This window comes from Ranitomeya variabilis, chromosome 4, assembly GCF_051348905.1.
Source record: "Ranitomeya variabilis isolate aRanVar5 chromosome 4, aRanVar5.hap1, whole genome shotgun sequence".
In the NCBI taxonomy this organism is placed as follows: Eukaryota; Metazoa; Chordata; class Amphibia; order Anura; family Dendrobatidae; genus Ranitomeya; species Ranitomeya variabilis.
The window spans coordinates 611044496-611066597 of record NC_135235.1 but is presented as its reverse complement, the minus strand read 5'-3'; the positions used below and the strand labels follow the sequence as shown (position 1 = coordinate 611066597).

Here is a 22102-nt window from a genome sequence, read left to right as displayed (position 1 = left end):
CTATGCTGAGCCGTGTATCTAATCCTATCCTGTGTGATACTATGCTGAGCCGTGTATCTAATCCTATCCTGTATGATACTGTCTGCTGCGCCGTGTATCTAATCCTATCCTGTATGATACTGTCTGCTGAGCCGTGTATCTAATCCTATCCTGTGTGATACTGTCTGCTGCGCCGTGTATCTAATCCTATACTGTGTGATACTATGCTGAACCGTGTATCTAATCCTATACTGTGTGATACTGTATGCTGACCTGTGTATCTAATCCTATACTGTGCTGACCTGTGTATCTAATCTGCTCCTGTGTGATACTGTCTGCTGAGGCTACTTTCACACTACCGTCAGTACGGGGCCGTCGCAAACCGTTGGCCCGACGTACCGACGGATGTTGTGATAAATTTAGCACAACGTGGGCAGCGGATGCAGTCTTACGACGCATCCGCTACCCAGTGTGATGAGCGGGGAGGAGGGTGCGGAGTTCCGGCCGCGCATGAGCGGGCAGAAAAAGCGGAACCGACGGACAAAAAAAGTTACATGGAACTTTTTTTTGCGCGTCGCGGCCGCCGAAACACAACGCATCCGTCACACGACGGATGTGACGTGTGGCCATACGTCGCAATGTGTCGCTAATGTAAGTCTATGGGGAAAAAGCACATCCTGCGGGCAACTTTGCAGGATGCGTTTTTTCTCCAAAACGAAGCATTGTGACGTATCCCTAAAGACGAAAGTGTGAAAGTAGCCTGAGCCGTGTATCTAATCCGCTCCTGTGTGATACTGTCTGCTGAGCCATGTATCTAATCCTATCCTGTGTGATACTGTCTGGTGAACAGTGTATCTAATCCTCTCCTATGCACTCCTCTCCCCCCTGCATGTCTTTCCCCATTGCACACACAACTCAATGCGTGCGATAACAGGAGCTGCAGGGGTCATGCTGTATTATGGCATTATGTGAGATCTATATGACGGTATTATGTGATCTGTATGGTGGTATTATGCTTTATCAGTATTGTGAGAATTATATGGTGGTATTGTGTGTGATCTATATGGCGGTATTATGTGAGATCTATATGACGGTATTATGTGATCTGTATGGTGGTATTATGCTTTATCAGTATTGTGAGAATTATATGGTGGTATTGTGTGTGATCTATATGGCGGTATTATGTGAGATCTATATGGCGGCATTGTGATAAGTATGTGGCGGTATTGTGTGATCTATATGGCGGTATTATGTGTGATCTATATGGCGGTATGTGAGAACACTGGCGGTATTATGTGTGGTCTATATGGTGGTATTATGTGAGAACTGTATGACAGTATTGTGTGATCTATTTGATGGTATTGTGTGTGATCTATATGGCGGTATTATGTGTGATCTATATGGCGGTATTATGTGAGAACACTATGGCGTCGTTATTTGCGATCTATATGATGGTATTATGTGAGAACTATAGGACAGCATTATGTGTGATCTATATGGCGGTATTATGTGTGATCTATATGGCGGTATTATGTGAGAACACTATGGCGTCGTTATTTGCGATCTATATGATGGTATTATGTGAGAACTATAGGACAGCATTATGTGTGATCTATATGGCGGTATTATGTGTGATCTATATGGCGGTATTATGTGAGAACACTATGGCAGTATTATCTTCAGAAAGCGGACCATTATAGGGTGGTTCTGGCTGAGCACCTGCACGCGGGTCTGGGGTAATAGAGGGGGCAGCATGACCTCCAGTTAGGTGCAGTCAGGGGAAGGCTGGTGAGGCAGCTGAAGAGGAGTCTCATTTTTATCGTTACTATATGGCTACATTTCCTTCCCAGCATCACCCCAGACTGCGCTTGTCGCCTCGCTTTCACACATCGCCAGGACAGGATGGAGAAGACAGGATCTGAGGAGGGGAATGGGGTCTGCATGCAAAGTCTGGATCAGAACAGGCCATCAATCCACAGAAATGTTTCCTGGATTTCTGAGGAGACGGTCCATCCATGTGTATAAAAGACAGCGCTCTATGTACAATCCCTGGCTGCTCCGTGCACTAAACAGGGTGCCCCCCATAGACCAGCACACTGCTCTCCTGAAATACTCTGTGCTGCTGTCACCCTGCTCCCTCCACCACATATCTCCCAGAATCCTTGCTGCCTGCCATCCTCGGTGACGGTCTACTTGTCAGTATAAGGCTGCTTTCACACTAGCGTCAGTACGGGCCAGTCGCGCTGCGTCGGCCCGACGTACCGACACATGCTGTGAAAGAAATGCCCGACGTGGGCAGTGGAAGCAGTCTTACGACGCTTCCGCTGCCCCATTGTAAGGTCCGGGGAGGAGGGGGCGGAGTTTTGGCCACACATGTGCGGTCGAAAATGTTGGACTCGACGCACAAAAAAAGTTACATGTAACATTTTTTTGTGGCGGCGGTCCGCCAAAACACGACGCAACCGTCGCACGACGGTTGCGACGTGTGGCAATACATCGCAATGCGTCGGTAATGTTAGTCTATGGTGAAAAAACGAATCCTGCAGACAACTTTGCAGGATGCGTTTTTTTTCTCCTGAATGACGCATTGCGACGTATTGCAAACAACGCTAGTGTGAAAGTAGCCTAAGGCTGCGGTCACACTAGCAGTATTTGGTCAGTATTTTACCTCAGTATTTGTAAGCCAAAACCAGGAGTGGGTGATAAATGCAGAAGTGGTGCATATGTTTCTGTTATACTTTTCCTCTAATTGTCCCACTCCTGGTTTTGGCTTACAAATACTGAGGTAAAATACTGACCAAATACTGCTAGTGTGACGGCAGCCTTACTCTGCAGTCACCAACAAAATGGCTGCTCACTGGATTCCTGAATATCATCCGCTCTTATCCCTTAGCAGACACCCAGAAGGGAAGGAGAGGAGACATCACACGTCAGCAGACTCCGCCCATAATTACTGCAGTGCAGTAATGTGAGCTAGTTGTACACTAGGTTTTTCTGAAATTTCAGCAGCTGCTCCCCCTAGTGTTTAAAAGTGGAAATTCCAAAACTTTTCAAATTATTTTTCATATTTTACTAAATTATAAACAAATGATAATATTTTTTAAGAAAATGTAAACATTAATTCTTTACATTTTTACAATTGCTGCAAAAAAAAATTTTTTGATGGCACCTTCCCTTTAAGTTAGGGGGCTGTTTATAGGAGAGAAGTGGTAGTTTTGGGAATATGTCTTTCAATTTGTGATCTCTATGGAATATGGGTTGGAGATCAGCACCAATTTTCCTTAGGATGCTCATGTGGGGGTTGTATGTGACCTCTATATTGGGGAAACCATGCAAAAATTACAAACTAGGATGAATCTACACAGACACACAATCAAGAATGAAATGGACACACCGGTGGGAAAACATTTCTCTGGACCTGGACACAGTGCGACAGACTTAAAAGTCTTAATACTAAAAGGTAATTTTAAGGACCACAGGGAAAGAAAAATTTGGGAATACAAACTAATGAATATGTTTAATTCGTTGACAGTAGGACTCAATTTAACACCTGGATTTATGAGTCACTACATGGATACAAATATGCAAATTGCCTCTGCTGAAAAAAAGAGGACTTGGATACAATTCACACCTCCACCAGACAGACTCCAGATAACTAAGGGTACCGTCACACAGTGCCATTTTAATCGCTACGACGGCACGATCCGTGACGTCGCAGCGTCGTATGATTATCGCTCCAGCGTCGTAGACTGCGGTCACACTGTGCAATCACGGCGCTGGAGCGATGCCGAAGTCCCCGGGTAACCAGGGTAAACATCGGGTTACTAAGCGCAGGGCCGCGCTTAGTAACCCGATGTTTACCCTGGTTACCAGCGTAAAAGTAAAAAACAAATCGTACATACTCACCATCTGATGTCCGTCCGGTCCCTTGCAGTCTGCTTCCCGCTGTGACTGAGTGCCGCCGTAAAGTGAAAGCAGATCACAGCGGCGACGTCACCACTGTGATCTGCTCTCACTTTCCGGCCGGCAGACAGTCAGAGCGGAAAGCAGACGGCAAGGGACCTGACGGACATCAGATGGTGAGTATGTACGTTTTTTTTTTTTTTTTTTACTTTTACGCTGGTAACCACGGTAAACATCGGGTTACTAAGCGCGGCCCTGCGCTTAGTAACCCGATGTTTACCCTGGTTACCCGGGGACTTCGGCATCGCTCCAGCGCCGTGATTGCACAGTGTGACCGCAGTCTACGACGCTGGAGCGATAATCATACGACGCTGCGACGTCACGGATCGTGCCGTCGTAGCGATTAAAATGGCACTGTGTGACGGTACCCTTAGTTATCTGGAGTCTGTCTGGTGGAGGTGTGAATTGTACCCTGGTTACCAGCGAACGCATCGCTGGATCGCTGTCACACACAACGATCCAGCGATGACAGCGGGAGATTCAGCGACGAAAGAAAGTTTCAAACGGTGTGCTACGACGTACGATTCTCAGCTGGGTGCCTGATCGTAGTAGCGTGTCAGACACTGCGAGATCGTAACGATATCGCTAGAACGTCACGAATCGTGCCGTCGTAGCGATAAAAATGCCACTGTGTGACGGTACCCTAAGAACATTATTCCCACCTCCTCTCCATTTGTAAGAAAATGCCTAATTTGATTACCTTGGCTGATCTATGGACTCATCAAACTTCCCACCCCCTAACAAATGTCCTCCTGTAACATTCTTTAAATGTTGTGCCTTTTTCTTATTAATCTATTTGTAATCTTGCCTGAAGAAGGAGCCACTGTGCTCTGAAAGCTTGCAAACATATTATTTTCTGGTTAGCCAATAAAGGTATCACTCCAAGAATACTTCTGTCATCTTTATACTTCACAAATACTTGCTGCTTTGTATATACCACTTAAAATCTCAAAAACATTTGTAGCTGTAATGTGAAAAAGTGTGGAAATGTCAAGAACAAAAAGAAACAGCAAAGGCCATATAAAATGGGGATCACCAGACAGCATGGATTTGTGCAACAAACACAACTTTATTAAGGTGTAACACAGGACATAAACATTAAAAACAATTTGAAACAATGCCTAAAATAAGGCATATGCCTGTATACAAATAAGAGGGGAAATGGATGGAATATAGGTGTACAGATGATCCTCAGATTCCTATATGGACAGCATATTTAACGGTATATATACCAAATAAACAAACACATAGAACCTATATGAATCACATATTTAGGAAATAGTGGATACTGAGGTACACAAATAAGAGGTGCATGCAGTATAACAACTTTAGGTCACAAAAAGGCCTGAAATCAGGCCATAGAATATGGCAAGCAGTAAATGCACGTAAGTTGGTAATACTCATATATATAGCAGGAAAAATAACCCTGAATGTTCCAATGCTAAAACAAGCAGATACAAACTCAAAGTACTGCGCTCCAAGTGAACCAGCCATCTAGGTGCAAAGCATGCACGCCCATCATTTCCCCAAGAAACAGAAGGGTATAATAACCCAATATTAGTAACAGGCACAGAGCAAGAGCGAATACCCTACGCGTGTCGCCACTGCGGTGGCTTCATCAGGGGTGTCACATATGTCTACATTCTAAGGTCAAGGTTGGATCCCAGTTTTGTATATTCTGTGGTGCCCCCATACCATATTAAAAAAGTGTGGAAATGTTCACGGGTTATGAATACTTTTTCAAGACTCTATGAGGTCTGTCCGAAGGTGTGGAGAGTGAAGCCAGTGCTGATTGGCCACGATCCCCGAGAGAGTCTGTACCGACACTGCTAGAATGGCACTGGTGTTATTATTTGAGAAGGGTTTGTCCAAGTGGCTGCCACAAAAAGGCATATCGGCCGTCATTAACTGAGAAAGGACACCTTTAATCCTGAAGAAAACTCTTGGGCAATATCATTATGTCTCCATATACCTAATGCTTTCTGTAGTCATGTAAAGTATTACAACACTCGAAGTTTACTGATCGCTTTTCCTTTTCTTTTAGGTCTTATTGCGATTTTGAAACGATTGTAAAATGTCTCAGATTGAGCACTTGGTTACGTTGCAGAGTCTGAACAATGGTCTGTTCCAATCTAAAGCCCGAATCGTATGCAGGGGCACAGACATCTATATCTGTAATGGCACCAGATTTGTTTATGTGTTCAGCACGGAGAAGAAGCAAATAACTGTGAGAAACTTCATATTCTATGTATTATCATTAGTGCTGAAGATTAAAGAGCACCTATCGCCAATCTGAGGCTGCCCTTTTCATTTAAGAAATCAATAAGCAGCCGAAGACCAGTGATTTTAGTAATCAACATGTATTAAAAAAATTGCTATCAAGTGTCCCTTAAATCTTAATTTCCAGATTGAGGAATGTGGAGCCGAATTGCAGGACCCTGCGCTGCCCCTCTCACAGTGAACGCGTGAGATATTGCATGTTACCATGAGATCTCGCGCTGTGAACTAAATGAGCTCTGCTACATCCTTTGCTGCACGATTACGGATCTTAGGGCTCATACTCACTTGCAAGAAACTCGGATGAGTCTCGCATGTTAACCCCTTCCTGACATCCGACGTACTATCCCGTCGAGGTGGGGTGGGCCCGTATGACCGCCGACGGGATAGTACGTCATACGCGATCAGCGGCGCTCACGGGGGGAGCGCCGCCGATCGCGGCCGGGTGTCAGCTGATTATCACAGCTGACATCCGGCACTATGTGCCAGGAGCGGTCACGGACCGCCCCCGGCACATTAACCCCCGGCACACCGCGATCAAACATGATCGCGATGTGCCGGCGGTGCAGGGAAGCATCGCGCAGGGAGGGGGCTCCCTGCGGGCTTCCCTGAGCCCCCCGCAGCAACGCGATGTGATCGCGTTGCTGCGAGGGTCTTACCTCCCTCCCTGCAGCTCCCAGACCCGGATCCAAGATGGCCGCGGATCCGGGTCCTGCAGGGAGGGAGGTGGCTTCACAGACGCCTGCTCAGAGCAGGCACTGTGAAGCAGCCTGCACTTTCCTCAGATCGGTGATCTGTCAGAGTGCTATGCAAACTGGCAGATCACCGATCTGTATTGTCCCCCCCTGGGGCAAAGTAAAAAAGTTAAAAAAAAATTTTTCAAATGTGTAAAAAAAAAAAAAAAAAAAATATTCCAAAATAATGAAAAAAAAAAAAATATATTATTCCCATAAATACATTTCTTTATCTAAATAAAATAAAAAAAACAATAAAAGTACACATATTTAGTATCGCCGCGTCCGTAACGACCCAACCTATAAAACTGCCCCACTAGTTAACCCCTTCAGTAAACACCGTAAGAAAAAAAAAAAAAAAACGAGGCAAAAAACAACGCTTTATTACCATACCGCCGAACAAAAAGTGGAATAACACGCGATCAAAATGACGGATATAAATAACCATGGTACCGCTGAAAACGTCATCTTGTCCTGCAAAAAACGAGCCGCCATACAGCATCATCAGCAAAAAAATAAAAAAGTTATAGTCCTGAGAATAAAGCGATACCAAAATAATTATTTTTTCTATAAAATAGTTTTTATCGTATAAAAGCGCCAAAACATAAAAAAATTATATAAATGAGATATCGCTGTAATCGTACTGACCCGACGAATAAAACTGCTTTATCAATTTTACCAAACGCGGAACGGTATAAACGCCTCTCCCAAAAGAAATTCATGAATAGCTGGTTTTTGGTCATTCTGCCTCACAAAAATCGGAATAAAAAGTGATCAAAAATGGTCACGTGTCCGAAAATGTTACCAATAAAAACGTCAACTCGTCCCACAAAAAACAAGACCTCACATGACTCTGTGGACCAAAATGTGGAAAAATTATAGGTCTCAAAATGTGGAGACGCAAAAACTTTTTTGCTATAAAAAGCGTCTTTTAGGCTGGTTTCACACTTGCGTTTTTATCTGCATGCGTTTTTTTAAAAAACGCATGTGTGAAAAAACGCATGTAAACGTGGTAAAACGCATGCGTTTTTAGACGCATGCGTTTTTATAGAAAAACACAAGAAAACAAACAAAAAAAAAAAACCCTACCCCTAACCCTACCCCTACCCCTAACCTGAAATACGTGGCACTAAAATATACGTTTATATACGTATATAAGTGCCACGATATTTCAGTGGCCACGTATATAAGTGCCACGTATATAAGTGCCACGTATATAAGTGCCACGTACTTAAGTGCCACGTACTTAAGTGCCACGTACTTAAGTGCCACGTATTTACGTGCCACGTATTTACGTGCCACGTATTTACGTGCCACGTATTTAAGTGCCACGTATTTAAGTGCCACGTACTTAAGTGCCACGTACTTAAGTGCCACGTACTTAAGTGCCACGTATTTACGTGCCACGATATTTCAGTGCCACGTATAACCACATAGTTATAGTATTTATAGTACGTGGCACTGAAATACGTGGCACTGAAATATCGTGGCACTGAAACACGTGGCACTGAAACACGTGGCACTGAAACACGTGGCACTTAAATACGTGGCACTTAAATATGTGGCACTTAAATACGTGGCACTTAAATACGTGGCACTTATGACTGTCAGAAAATGTTCATTAAACGGTTAGAGGTGAGGTTAGGGGTAGGGTTAGGGTTACCGTTGGGATTAGGGTTAGGGGTGTGTTTGGGTTAGGGTTTCAGGTAGAATTGGGGAGTTTCCACTGTCCAGGCACATCAGGGGCTCTCCAAACGCGACATGGCGTCCGATCTCAATTCCAGCCAATTCTGCGTTGAAAAAGTAAAACAGTGCTCCTTCCCTTCCGAGCTCTCCCGTGCGTCCAAAAAGGGGTTTACCCCAACATATGGGTTATCAGCGTACTCGGGACAAATTGAACAACAACTTCTGCGGTCCAAGTTCTCTTGTTATCCTTGGGAAAATAAAAATTTGGGGGGCTAAAAATCATTTTTGTGGGAAAAAAATATGTTTTATTTTCACGGCTCTGCGTTGTAAACTGTAGTGAAACACTTGGGGGTTCAAAGTTCTCACAACACATCTAGATAAGTTCCTTGGGAGGTCTAGTTTCCAATATGGGGTCACTTGTGGGGGGTTTGTACTGTTTGGGTACATCAGGGGCTCTGCAAATGCAACGTGACGCCTGCAGACCAATCCATTTAAGTCTGCATTCCAAATGGCGCTCCTTCCCTTCCGAGCTCTGTCATGTGCCCAAACAGTGGTTACCCCCCACATAGGGGGTATCAGCGTACTCAGGACAAATTGGACAACAACTTGTAGGGTCCAATTTATTCTGTTACCCTTGTAAAAATACAAAGCTGGGGGCTAAAAAATCATTTTTGTGAAAAAAAAAAGAATTTTTATTTTCACGGCTTTGCGTTACAAACTGTAGTGAAACACTTGGGGGTTCAAAGTTCTCACAACACATCTAGATAAGTTCCTTGGGAGGTCTAGTTTCCAATATGGGGTCACTTGTGGGGGGTTTGTACTGTTTGGGTACATCAGGGGCTCTGCAAATGCAACGTGACGCCTGCAGACCAATCCATTTAAGTCTGCATTCCAAATGGCGCTCCTTCCCTTCCGAGCTCTGTCATGCGCCCAAACAGTGGTTACCCTCCATATATGGGGTATCAGCGTACTCAGGACAAATTGGACAACAACGTTTGGGGTCCAGTTTATTCTGTTACTCTTGTAAAAATACAAAAGCTGGGGGCTAAAAAATCATTTTTGTGAAAAAAAAAAAGAATTTTTATTTTCACGGCTCTGCGTTATAATCTGTAGTGAAACACTTGGGGGTGCAAAGCTCTCAAAACACATCTAGATAAGTTCCTTAGGGGGTCTAATTTCCAAAATGGTGTCATTTGTGGGGGGTTTCAATGTTTAGGCACATCAGGGGCTCTCCAAACGCAACATGGCGTCCCATCTCAATTCCAGTCAATTTTGCATTGAAAAGTCAAATGGCGCTCCTTCCCTTCCAAGCTCTGCCATGCGCCCAAACAGTGGTTTACCCCAACATATGGGGTATCTGCGTACTCAGGACAAATTGCACAACATTTTTTGGGGACCAATTTCTTCTCTTACCCTTGGGAAAATAAAAAATTGGGGGCGAAAAGATCATTTTTGTGAAAAAATATGATTTTTTATTTTTACGGCTCTGCATTATAAACTTCTGTGAAGCACTTGGTGGGTCAAAGTGCTCACCACACATCTAGATAAGTTCCTTAGGGGGTCTAATTTCCAAAATGGTGTCATTTGTGGGGGGTTTCAATGTTTAGGCACATCAGGGGCTCTCCAAACGCAACATGGCGTCCCATCTCAATTCCAGTCAATTTTGCATTGAAAAGTCAAATGGCGCTCCTTCCCTTCCAAGCTCTGCCATGCGCCCAAACAGTGGTTTACCCCAACATATGGGGTATCTGCGTACTCAGGACAAATTGCACAACATTTTTTGGGGACCAATTTCTTCTCTTACCCTTGGGAAAATAAAAAATTGGGGGCGAAAAGATCATTTTTGTGAAAAAATATGATTTTTTATTTTTACGGCTCTGCATTATAAACTTCTGTGAAGCACTTGGTGGGTCAAAGTGCTCACCACACATCTAGATAAGTTCCTTAGGGGGTCTACTTTCCAAAATGGTGTCACTTGTAGGAGGTTTCAATGTTTAGGCACATCAGGGGCTCTCCAAACGCAACATGGCGTCCCATCTCAATTCCAGTAAATTTTGCATTGAAAAGTCAAATGGCGCTCCTTCACTTCCGAGCTCTGCCATGCGCCCAAACAGTGGTTTACACCAACATATGGGGTATCTGCGTACTCAGGACAAATTGCACAACATTTTTTGGGGACCAATTTCTTCTCTTACCCTTGGGAAAATAAAAAATTGGGGGCGAAAAGATCATTTTTGTGAAAAAATATGATTTTTTATTTTTACGGCTCTGCATTATAAACTTCTGTGAAGCACTTGGTGGGTCAAAGTGCTCACCACACATCTAGATAAGTTCCTTAGGGGGTCTACTTTCCAAAATGGTGTCACTTGTAGGGGGTTTCAATGTTTAGGCACATCAGGGGCTCTCCAAACGCAACATGGCGTCCCATCTCAATTCCAGTAAATTTTGCATTGAAAAGTCAAATGGCGCTCCTTCCCTTCCAAGCTCTGCCATGCGCCCAAACAATGGTTTACACCCACATATGGGGTATCAGCGTACTCAGGACAAATTGTACAACAACTTTTGCAGTCTATTTTCTCCTGTTACCCTTGGTAAAATAAAACAAATTGGAGCTGAAATAAATTTTGTGTGAAAAAAAATTAAATGTTCATTTTTATTTAAACATTCCAAAAATTCCTGTGAAACACCTGAAGGGTTAATAAACTTCTTGAGTGTGGTTTTGAGCACCTTGAGGGGTGCAGTTTTTAGAATGGTGTCACACTTGGGTATTTTCTATCATACAGACCCCTCAAAATGACTTCAAATGAGATGTGGTCCCTAAAAAAAAATGGTGTTGTAAAAATGAGAAATTTCTGGTCAACTTTTAACCCTTATAACTCCCTAACAAAAAAAAATTTTGGTTCCAAAATTGTGCTGATGTAAAGTAGACATGTGGGAAATGTTACTTATTAAGTATTTTGCGTGACATATGTCTGTGATTTAAGGGCATAAAAATTCAAAGTTGGAAAATTGCAAAATTTTCAAAATTTTCGCCAAATTTCCGTTTTTTTCACAAATAAACGCAAGTTATATCGAAGAAATTTTACCACTATCATGAAGTACAATATGTCACAAGAAAACAATGTCAGAATCGCCAAGATCCGTTGAAGCGTTCCAGAGTTATAACCTCCTAAAGGGACAGTGGTCAGAATTGTAAAAATTGGCCCGGTCATTAACGTGCAAACCACCCTTGGGGGTGAAGGGGTTAATACCCGGCGCTGCTGCCGGCACTCAGATTGGAGCGTGCGGCCGCATAGGAATACATGGAGCCGCACGCTTCGCTCCTCTGTGCCAGGTGCAGGGCCGGGTATTGCTGTGCGAGACTCATCCAAGTTTCTCGCAAGTGAGTATGATCCCTAAATTTAAGAGTGGCTGCATAGGCTTGTGGGATCCAGCCCTGTGTCCCGAGATACGGCAGCCCAGAAGCTCAGCCCCAGCCTTCCTTTAGCAGCCTTTAAGGAACATTTGATAGCATTTGTTAATAGATTTTTAGAGGTTTTCCTTCTCTGAACTCAATAATTTTTACAAGCTAATCTGCTCTTGATTTCTAATGAAAAAGTCTCCCAATTTCTCTATCTCCTCATTGGGGTACACAGGAACCATGGGTGTATGCTGCTGCCACTAGGAGGCTGACACTATGCATAAAAAACTTAGCTCCTCCTCTGCAGTGTACACCCCACCAACTGGCATTATGAACTTCAGTTTAGCTTAGGGTACCGTCACACAGTCACACTTTGATCGCTACGACCGTACGATCCGTGACGTTCCAGCGATATCCATACGATATCGCTGTGTCTGACACGCAGCAGCGATCAGGGATCCTGCTGAGAATCGTACGTCGTAGCAGATCGTATGGAACTTTCTTTCGTCGCTGGATCTCCCGCTGACATCGCTGGATCGTTGTGTGTGACAGCGATCCAGCGATGTGTTCGCTTGTAACCAGGGTAAACATCGGGTAACTAAGCGCAGGGCCGCGCTTAGTAACCCGATGTTTACCGTGGTTACCAGCGTAAAAGTAAAAAAAACCAAACAGTACATACTCACATTCCGGTGTCTGTCCGGCGTCTCAGCTTCTCTGCACTGTGAGCGCCTGCCAGCCGGAAAGCGAGCACAGCGGTGACGTCTGACGTCACCGCTCTGCTTTCCGGCTATGCTGCTTACACAGTGGAGAGAAGCAGAACGCCGGGGGACAGACACCGGAATGTGAGTATGTACGGTTTGTTTTTTTTACGTTTACGCTGGTAACCAGGGTAAACATCGGGTTACTAAGCGCGGCCCTGCGCTTAGTAACCCGATGTTTACCCTGGTTACCCGGGGACTTCGGCATCGCTCCAGCGCCGTGATTACAACGTGTGACCGCAGTCTACGACGCTGGAGCGATAATCATACGATCGCTGCGACGTCACGGATCGTGCCGTCGTAGCGATCAAAATGGCACTGTGTGACAGTACCCTTAGTGTCAGTAGGAGGTGGACACGGGTCTTTTATTAGACCCTTATCTACCTCAATGTGCGTCGTTCTCATTCAGGTTCCGGAGGGATACAGTGTGAACGGTCACAATTGTAATCCCACAATACGGACTATGAGTACGGCGTGTACTGCCACCCCGTATCCTCATAGATCCGACAGCAGGACCAAGACCCCTAGCACACAAGCGTGCTCAGAAGACCGATCCCACCGCACTGCTCATTTATTCAGCGCCGCGGTCCTCTCCGGCGGTCACCGACCTCTAATTTAGGCCCGGGCCTACTTCCGGCCGCGCCTCCGCCCACTTCCCCTTTTCTCTTGGGCGGGCTTTTCTCCCGCCCGACTTCGAGTCCTGCCCACCGGCGCCATCTTGGAGCCCCTGATTCAGGGGAACAGCGGTCGAGCTGTCCCTTCAGGCCTTCACCAAGCTCCGGTCACGAGTGTGCCCCAGTAGCCTTCCCTGACTGCGTTCCCGAGGATCATCATCCAAACCGTGCAGCCTTCCTTCTGGACACCGATTCGTCTGCTGTGAGTAGCTCTGCACTGCAGCCTGACACTCTCCTCTGCCCTCCTGTCCCCTAACCTTCTGGCATTCGTCAGGGACCCGTTCGTCATGTCTAATTCTAAGGGAGGTCGCTCTCGTCCTCCTATTTCTTCCTCTGCCTTAGTCAAACACTTTGCGTGTTTGTCTTGTAGCTGCAAACTTCCCTCAGGTCAGTCCTCTCCCCTCTGTCAGGCCTGCAGCAACCCCATTATGCCCACCACCCAGGACCCCCCTGCTGTTCCGCCTGAGAGCGGAGTCCCCACCCCAGGCTGGGCCTCCTCTCTGTCACAATCGGTAGCGGATCTCATACGGGTGTCCCAGACCCTTGTGTCCGTGCTCGATCGGCTGCCCCTGCAGACTTCCACAGCAGCCAGCGGGTCGCAGGAAGTTCCGTCTGAGACTTCCAATATAGGCCGCAAAAGATCCAGACAGGAACGCCGGTCTGAGGCCTCTTCCCGTTCCATCTCGCCCCACGGCCCTTCTCTACGGTCGGCTTCCCCCCGGTCCTCCTCCCCTGAGTCAGGCGAGGCATTCTCAGATGCGCCTTTGGAGGATATTTCGGAGCTGGACCCGAACCAAATCTCTAACATGAGGGATACGGTTCAGAACCTCATTGGAGCGATAAATCAGACCTATGGCATCAAAGACTCCTCTACGGAACCCGCAGGTCAGGTGATTTCGTTTAGACGGTCTAAACCACCTTCCAAGTTTTTTGCTCCTCACCCTGAATTCAAGGAGAACCTGACCAGAGAAAGAGAATCTGACCAGACACTTTCAGAGAGCGCCTTGGCGTTTTGTATCCTTTTTCTCCGGAGCTCACCGCTAATTGGACTGCTCCTCCTTCGGTGGATCCTCCAGTTTCCAGGCTGTCCACCAACACGGTCCTTCCGTTATCCGGCGGAGCATCTCTGAAAGATTCTAACGATAGTCGTTGAATCCTTTGCGAAGTCAGCCTTCGAAGCGGCTGCGTCTACTCTTTGCCCGGCCTTTGCTTCCACTTGGGTTTCAAGATCCATTTCCGAATGGGCCAAACAACTCCGTCAGGGCATCCTGGACAGGGCCCCATCTGGACAGCTGGCAGAGCTTGCCAACCAGATTTCCCATGCGGGTGACTACCTCCGCTTCCCTGGATGCCGCGTCTTGTGCGGCTCAGGCGTCCAGCAATGCTGTGGCCATCTGTCGGACCGTTTGGCTCAAGGCCTGGCAGGCGGATTTGTCTTCAAAAAAGTCCCGTACCAGCCTGCCTTTTCAGGGTTCACGTCTCTTTGGTTCTAAGCTGGACCAAATCATTAAGGATGCCACCGGTGGGCACAAGTTCCCTTCTTCCCCAGTCTAAACCTCGCCGCCCTCTTCCTAGGCGGCAATTTCGGTCCTTTCGGCCCTTTCGTCTTTTCGCGTCGTCAGATTCCTTTTCCCAACAGCAGAGGCCACAGGCACGTCAAGAGAAGAAGAAGGTATCCTTTAGACCCACTGCTTCCTGGCGTCCTCGCTACTCCCAAGGTAGATCCTCTAGGTCTGGAAGGTCCACCTCAGCATGACTCAAGACAAGACCCCCAGCCCACTTCCCAGGCTGGGCGGTCATCTCCTCTTCTTCAGAGACGTCTGGATCTCCTCAGTAGAGGACACATGGGTCAGGGAAGTTGTATCCTCGGGATACAAAATAGAGTTTGTTTCACGGCCGCGGGATCGCTTCTTCAAATCCCGACCTCCAACAGATCCTGCTCTAGTTCCTGGTTTCTTTGCAGCCATCGCTTCTCTCCTCAAATCTGGGGTAATCGTTCCCGTCCCAGAAAACGGTTCACAGGGTTCTATTCGAATCTTTTTGTCGTACCGAAAATGATGGCAAGTTTCGTCCCATTCTGGATCTGAAATTGCTGAACAAGAGGGTTCGTCTCAGACACTTCAGGATGGAATCCCTTCGTTTAGTAATTGCTTCCATGGAGGCTCAGGAGTTTCTGTGCTCCATAGACATCCAGGACGCCTACCTCCATGTCCCGATATTCCCCGGACATCACCAATTCCTGCGTTTTGCAGTACTTCAGGAGCATTTTCAGTTCGTCGCCCTGCCGTTTGGTCTCGCGACCGCTCCCAGAGTTTTCACGAAGATCATGGCAGCGCTGATAGCCATCTTCAGGGTCAGGGGCCTGGTACTTTTTCCGTACCTCGACAACATCCTCATCAAGACTCCGTCCTTTTCTCAGGCTCAATAAAGTCTGTCCATTGTCCTCGACACTGTAGCCCGTTCTGGGTTGCTTGTCAACAGGAAGAAATCCTGTCTTGTTCCCTCTCAGCGCCTCGTTTTTCTGGGCATGCTCTTCGACACTCGTCAGGCCAGAGTCTTCCTTCCCGAAGACAAGAGATCCATCCTTCGCCAGGAGGTTCGCCTGCTCCAGGGTCCTCGGCTTCCCTTCTTCCGATCGGCCATGAAGGTTCTGGGGAGGATGGTTGCCACATTGGAAGCGATTCCCTTCACCCAATTTCACTCAAGACCTCTTCATCAGGCTATTCTATCACAGTAAGACAGGTCTGTCTTCTTCCTGGATCGTCCGATTCGGCTTTCTCCTTGGGTCAAAAGGTCCCTCAACTGGTGGCTGACGTCACTTCTCGTCTCCCAGGGCAGGTCCTTCCTTCCAGTTCACTGGCAGGTGACGACGGACGCCAGCCTGCTCGGCTGGGGTGCGGTGTTTCGTCACCTGACTGTTCAGGGTCGTTGGTCAACGCAGGAGTCATCCCTGCCGATCAATGTCCTCGACATTCGGGCCATCTTTCTGTCCTTCACTGGGAAAAGATTCTCAGGGATCTGCCAATTCAGATCCAGACGGACAGTGCCACAGCAGTGGCATATGTCAACCACCAGGGGGGGACTCGGAGTTCTCTGGCCTTGGCCGAGGTATCCAAGATCCTCCTTTGGGCAGAGGCAACGGTCCCGGTGATATCCGCGGTGCATATCCCCGGCATGGACAATTGGGCCGCCGACTTTCTCAGCCGCGAGGGGCTCGCGGCAGGGGAATGGTCCTTCATCAGGAGGTCTTCCTTCAGATTTGTCTTCGATGGGGGACTCCGGATGTGGACCTCACCGCGTCTAGAATTAACAGGAAGGTCCCTCGGTTCGTCTCCAGGTCCCGCGATCCTCTCGCAGAGGGCGTTGACACTTTGGCCATTTCTTGGTCGCAGTTCGTGCTCCCCTATCTGTTTCCACCCCTGCCCTTGCTTCCCAAGCTGTTGAAAAAGATCAAGGCGGAAGGGGTGCCGGTCATTCTGATTGCCCCAGATTGGCCCAGGAGATCTTGGTTCGCAGAGATCGTCAATCTTCTCGCGGACGCCCCCTGGTGGCTTCCAGACAGACCCGATCTGCTGTCTCAGGGTCCGATCTGCCACCCGAATTCTCGGTCGCTCAGTTTAATGGCGTGGCTGTTCAGACCGCAGTTCTAAGAGCGTCAGGCCTTTCGGATCGGGTGATTCATACTATGATCCAGGCTAGGAAGCCTTCGTCTTCCAGGATCTACTATCGTACCTGGAAGGCTTACTTCCGTTGGTGCGAGTCCAACCACGTTTCACCTATGTCCTTTTCCCTTCCTTCCATTTTGGCCTTCCTTCAGGCAGGACTGGATGCGGGCCTTGCCCTTAATTCCCTAAAGGGCCAGGTTTCTGTGCTGTCCATCCTCTTCCAGAAAACATTATCTTCTCGGCCACAGGTCAAGACTTTCCTTCAGGGAGTAGCTCATGCTGTCCCTCCATACAGGGTGCCTGTGGATTCATGGGATCTCTATCTTGTGCTGGAGGTGCTGAGGGGTCCCCCCTTAGAGCCTCTCAGGGAGGTTTCCCTGTCAGTCTTATCTTGGAAGGTGGCCTTTCTTGTGGCCATCACCTCTATCTGGCACGTTTCCGAGTTGGTGGCCCTTTCTTGCCGACCTCCTTTCCTGGTTATTCACCAGGACAAGGTGGTCTTGAGGCCTTCCTTCCTTCCTGCCTAAGGTGGTTTCCACCTTCCAGCTCAACGAGGACATTGTCTTACCTTCCTTTTGTCCAGCTCCGACTCATCCTCTGGAGCGATCGTTGAACAAGCTGGACCTCGTCTGGGCGGTGAGGATCTACCTGGCTAGAACGGCCTCTTTCCGGATGACGGACTCTCTTTTTCTCATTCCTGATGGCACACGTAGAGGCCTGCCAGCTTCCAAGGCGACTATTGCTCGCTGGATCAGAACGGCAATTTTGGAGGCTTACCGGGTCAGGAACAGAGTGCCCCCTCCTGGGATTAAGGCTCACTCTACCTGGGCAGTCGGCGCCTCCTGGGCGGTGCACCACAGGGCTTCCGCCCTACAGCTTTGCCATGCGGCAACCTGGTCTTCCATCCGTTCGCCAAATTTTACAAGGTTCATACCTACGCTTCGGCGGATGCCAGCCTAGGCAGAAGGATCTTGCAGGCGGCAGTGGTGAGTCCTCTGACCTGATGGAAGTCTGTTTTTCCCACCCCAGGGACTGCTTTGGGACGTCCCATGGTTCCTGTGTCCCCCAATGAAGCGATAGAGAAAACAGGATTTTTTGGTTGCTTACCGTAAAATCTGTTTTTTGGAGCCTTCATTGGGGAACACAGCACCCTCCCATATTATTCAGTTTCTGTTGTTCTGTGTTCTGACTGTTCTCATATTTACAGTTCTCATGTTTGTGGTTATGTTATCTCAACCATATTGTTTTTTTCTTCTCCTACTGCTTTCTCACTAAGGGTACCGTCACACTAAGCGACGCTGCAGCGATAGCGACAGCGATGCCGATCGCTGCAGCGTCGCTGTTTGGTCGCTGGAGAGCTGTCACACAGACCGCTCTCCAGCGACCAACGATGCCGAGGTCCCCGGGTAACCAGGGTAAACATCGGGTTGCTAAGCGCAGGGCCGCGCTTAGTAACCCGATGTTTACCCTGGTTACCAGCGTAAAATGTAAAAAAAACAAACAGTACATACTTACATGCGTCCCCCGGCGTCCGCTTCCTGCACTGACTGAGCGCCGGCAGTAGCAGGGCACAGCGGTGACGTGTGCTTTCACTTTCACTTTACGGCGCTCAGTCAGTGTGGGAAGCGGACGCCGGGGGACGCATGTAAGTATGTACTGTTTGTTTTTTTTACATTTTACGCTGGTAACCAGGGTAAACATCGGGTTACTAAGCGCGGCCCTGCGCTTAGTAACCCGATGTTTACCCTGGTTACCAGTGTAAAATATCGCTGGTATCATTGCTTTTGCTGTCAAACACAACGATACACGGCGACCTAGCGACCAAATAAAGTTCAGACCTTCCAGCAGCGACCAGCGACATCACAGTGGGATCCAGATCGCTGCTGCGTGTCAAACACAGCGATATCGCTACCTAGGACGCTGCAACGTCACGGATCGCTGGCTATATCGCTGCGACGTTGCTTAGTGTGACGGTACCTTAACTGAAGTTCATAATGCCAGTCGGTGGGGTGTACACTGCAGTGGAGGAGCTAACTTTTTTTTTTTATGCATAGTGTCAGCCTCCTAGTGGCAGCAGCATACACCCATGGTTCCTGTATCCCCCAATGAAGGCTCTGAGAAACAGATTTTACAGTAAGCAACCAAAAAATCCTGTTTTTTTCCCCTACCTTTTTGTTTCTACTTTTACTGCCTCTGTTTTTTTCGGTTCAGTTTCTCCATGTCGGCTGTTTACATTCTCCTCTTCTTGGTTAGGCTAGTTACTTTGCTTTTTTTCTGAACAAACTTATTATTATCATCACAGCCAATGCTAGCACCCACCTGCCTGTATTTCTCTCTACTTGCACATGCCACCTTCATTTTCTACTGCTTTATGAGGCCACCCACTATTTCAGTGCTGGATCAGTGTCAGAGAAGTCATCATGGGTCTTGTCCTCTTCGTTCTTACCAGTGCCACACAAGTGCCATACACTGTGTCCATTGCAGTCGTAAAGTTACACTTGTTACATGTTACTGTATATTATTTTACACTAGGATACCTGATTACCTGATCTGCTCCTTCTCTGCCTGCCCATGTGCAGTGCCGCTACAGCTTTTACACAGATCCCTCTATAGAGCATGATGCCACTACATCCTCCCCATACAGTGTATCACCTTTATACCTCATAATGCCTCCACATCACCCACCCTACATTATAATGACCCCACATCCCCTCCATGCAGTATGATCTCTCTCCCCCCCCCCCCCCCCCATACATTATGATGCTACCACATATCCCACCATACAGTATGATGTCAACACCTCCATCTGGATGCTACCACATCCCCATCATACAGTATTCAAGGTCCGCACAGTGCCTACACACAGAGTAATACTCCCTTTCCAGCCCCCACACATGGTATGACTCCCTCACTCGGATTTTCATTAGGAATGTGGGCGTATGAGCAGTAGACATTAAAATTTGTAATCCCCAGTGCCCACGTTGGGTGTCACTGTCACTAGAAGGCTTCCTTTTTCAGCACTTCGCATGCACTTACATATCTACTGTAAATCTGGCTGCTCTCGGCTTTTGCTGTGTTAAGCAGCCAAGACCCGGCTTTCAAACAGCATGAAGTTGGCATTGACGCCCCGTCGACTGTGTAATGTGAAAGAGGAGGAACCACTCTGTTAGGACGTCACAGGAAGAAGGAATTGCAGACAGGACCCGTCATGTGCCCCCTAATAGCAGGGGGAGAGCCCTGCCTTCCAAGGAGAAGCCGGTAGTTGACAATTACCTGCACATCTGTATTTAATTACTAAGATGACCAATCTGTTGCTGCCTGTTGTTTTCTTGGATAAATTAATAAGGCCAAATCCTTCACTCTTGGCACTATAAACATTGCATATAAAACGCATCTATTTGTTTCATTTTTTAGGTGCAGATTACAAGGTGTAATTTGTTTATAGTACGCTAGATGGTGGCCCGATTCTAATGCATCGGGTATTCTAGAATGTGTATGTAGTTTATTTATGAAGATTTAAGAATAATGCAATGAATACAAAGGATTTTCCGGGTTTAAATTGTTCACCAATATCGCTGAATGGTCGCGGCCGGCCGCGACCAATCAACCAGCGAAGCGTGGTTCAAATCCCGCTTCAATTCGCAGCCAGACTGCGCCTGTCACTGATTGGTCGCGGGCGGCTGGCGCGACCAATCAGTGACGCGGGATTTCCATTACAGACAAACAGACAGAATTAGACGATTATTAGTAGATGGTAATAAAGTTAGTAAAAAATGCTGCAAAAACGTAGGATAAATGTTATGCTGCCTTTTTGCAGTTTCTCATTACTTTCAATTGTTAAAAAGCACTGCAAAAACGCTGAAAGAATTTATTCGCAAACAACAACCTCGTCATTCTCATATTCAAACAGGAAAAAAAAATTGCGTGTGCATTAGGTTGCAGAAATCTCAGTGGTTTTTCTGGTACTGTAAAATGCAGCTTGTCTGCAGAAAAAATCACCATGTGTGAATAGAACCTTACCTTTGTGCCTTCGGCTTCTGTACGGATGGTTGAGAGCTACATAGGAACCCTGTGATGTCAGATGCTTCATTTATGTCTTAGTTGCTCCATTTACCCATTTTTTCTTTTTCCATAACCAAAATCAAAAGATAACACACAACTGCAGGATCAGACCACACAGGGTTTGTTTTCATACAGTAATATTGAGACACATAGGGTTTGCTTATAGCTGTATACATTAAACAGTTTGAGAGCTTTTTATCAGGTATTACTGTAACTAAATCCTATAATGTCCATATTTTCCAGGCTGCCTATTTATTTCCCACTAACGTTTGGCACATAGACGTTTCTATGGGCCGTCACCAGCTGTATGCCCTGTGTGCCCAGAATGGACTGTACCTTCTGGAGTGGGATGAGCATGGAAGGTGAGCTGAAAAATTGAAATCAGTGCTGTCCTATGCATGTCCTACCCAATGCATGTCCCTAGTCCGGTGTTTTTTACCCTTTTATCTAAGGCTACTTTCACACATCAGGTTTTCAGTGTCAGGCTAAATCCGGCTAATTTAAAAAAAAAACGGATCAGGCAAATGTTGCCGCCGGATCAGGTTTTTTTCCCATAGACTTGTATTAGTGCCGGATTGCAGTGGATGACATTGCGTTTCGTCCGGTTTTCGCCGGAGCCGGCAAATCTGCCGCTTCCGGTTTCTTAAAAAAACTTCCATAGCAACGTTTTTTGTCTCCGGCGAAAAAGCCTGAAGCGCCGGATCCAGCGCTTCCAGCTGTTTGCTAGAATGGGAGCCGGAAGGTGCCGGATCCGGAAAAAGGCGGATCCGGCAGCCTGATCCGGTTTTTTAAACTGAGCATGCTCCAAATTTTTTTTATCCAATAATCTAGATATGCTAGTCGGATCCGTCAAAAAAACGGATCCGTCGCATCAGTTTTTCACAATCTGCGCCAGATCCAGTTT

At 47.0% G+C, this 22102-nt stretch overlaps 1 protein-coding gene across 4 annotated transcripts in view; it reads left to right on the top strand.

Moving 5' to 3' along the window:
• The window catches only part of FAAP100 (FA core complex associated protein 100), a 73495-nt gene that overhangs the window by 7145 nt on the left and 44248 nt on the right, over positions 1-22102 (top strand). For 3 of the 4 annotated variants that reach the window (XM_077253380.1, XM_077253379.1, XM_077253378.1), the window contains exons 2-3: positions 5987-6169; positions 21442-21560. In XM_077253380.1, coding sequence (XP_077109495.1) covers positions 6017-6169; positions 21442-21560 — 272 coding nt within the window. In that variant the 5' untranslated portion in view covers positions 5987-6016. The remainder of the gene's footprint in view (positions 1-5986; positions 6170-21441; positions 21561-22102) is intronic. The other variant, XM_077253381.1, reaches the window with a different exon arrangement.